Genomic DNA, 941 nt, shown 5'->3' on the forward strand with positions numbered 1-941 from the left:
TGGGAAGACAAAAAACAGCTGACATTTCCACGCTCAGAAAGGAGGAATGTAAGGCACTGGAAGCAGTGTATACCTTGCTATATAGACTTCCTTATGGGTGTTTATTTATTAAAAAATAATTGTTGGACATATACTATGTGCAAAGGCTTTTATTGAATGCTGTGAAGATACAGCAATATATATGTTTGAACTATTAATCTCAAAGAAAATGATGTGGAGGAATCAGTCAACCTTAAAACTGAATGTGCTCCAAGAAGAGCCCTCGTCTACTTCTGCTGGTGGCCGTGTCATTGGTCCACATGATATAAAGAATATTTGTGGCATTCATGTCAATGATTCTTCTCATTATAGTAGACTAGCCTATTGCACAATTCAGGTTCACTCAGGCGTCTCCCATAGAACACAAATTCTGGTAGCTGTTCTATGGAAAAATAGAATTAAATAAATTTAAAAAGGTACCATGGACAAATGAGTTTGGGAAAATGATGCAAACTGTATCCTTTCTCAGAGAGTCACAATGCACAGTTGTATGTTAAATATTCCAATATCCAAATAGAAACCCCAAATAATTACTCCACTAAATATGTACATCTATATATTTATCTATATCTATGTTAATTATATCATATATAAAGATATCATTATATTTATATAATTATATACTTATAAAGATCACTCCCTTTACATATATTTAAGAGGAAAGGAGGGCAATAAAACCCTCTAAGCTAAAGGGTTTTCCTTAACAGGAATAATAATATCTCTATTAAACATTGAGATTTAGTAAACTAATAGAGGAAAAATTCAAATTCTGAGATGATGATACACTACTTAAGGTGAAAATAAATGTCCACATTCTATGTATTCAACTTACCCTGGGAACCAATTTCTGTGGATGAACTTGAGTCAATAGCATGCTTTACTGAAATTAAAAAAAAAAAAAA

At 32.1% G+C, this 941-nt stretch overlaps 1 protein-coding gene across 1 annotated transcript in view; it reads right to left on the reverse strand.

Annotated features, from left to right (window-relative positions):
• The window catches only part of LOC103596295 (neural cell adhesion molecule L1-like protein), a gene marked incomplete at its 3' end in the record, with an annotated part of 146,967 nt that overhangs the window by 6,860 nt on the left and 139,166 nt on the right, over nucleotides 1-941 (reverse strand). Inside the window, exon 7 of the mRNA XM_008579896.1 lies at nucleotides 872-919. Coding sequence (XP_008578118.1) covers nucleotides 872-919 — 48 coding nt within the window. The remainder of the gene's footprint in view (nucleotides 1-871; nucleotides 920-941) is intronic.

The sequence above is a fragment of the Galeopterus variegatus genome, unplaced genomic scaffold, assembly GCF_000696425.1.
Source record: "Galeopterus variegatus unplaced genomic scaffold, G_variegatus-3.0.2 Scaffold1975, whole genome shotgun sequence".
NCBI lineage: Eukaryota > Metazoa > Chordata > Mammalia > Dermoptera > Cynocephalidae > Galeopterus > Galeopterus variegatus.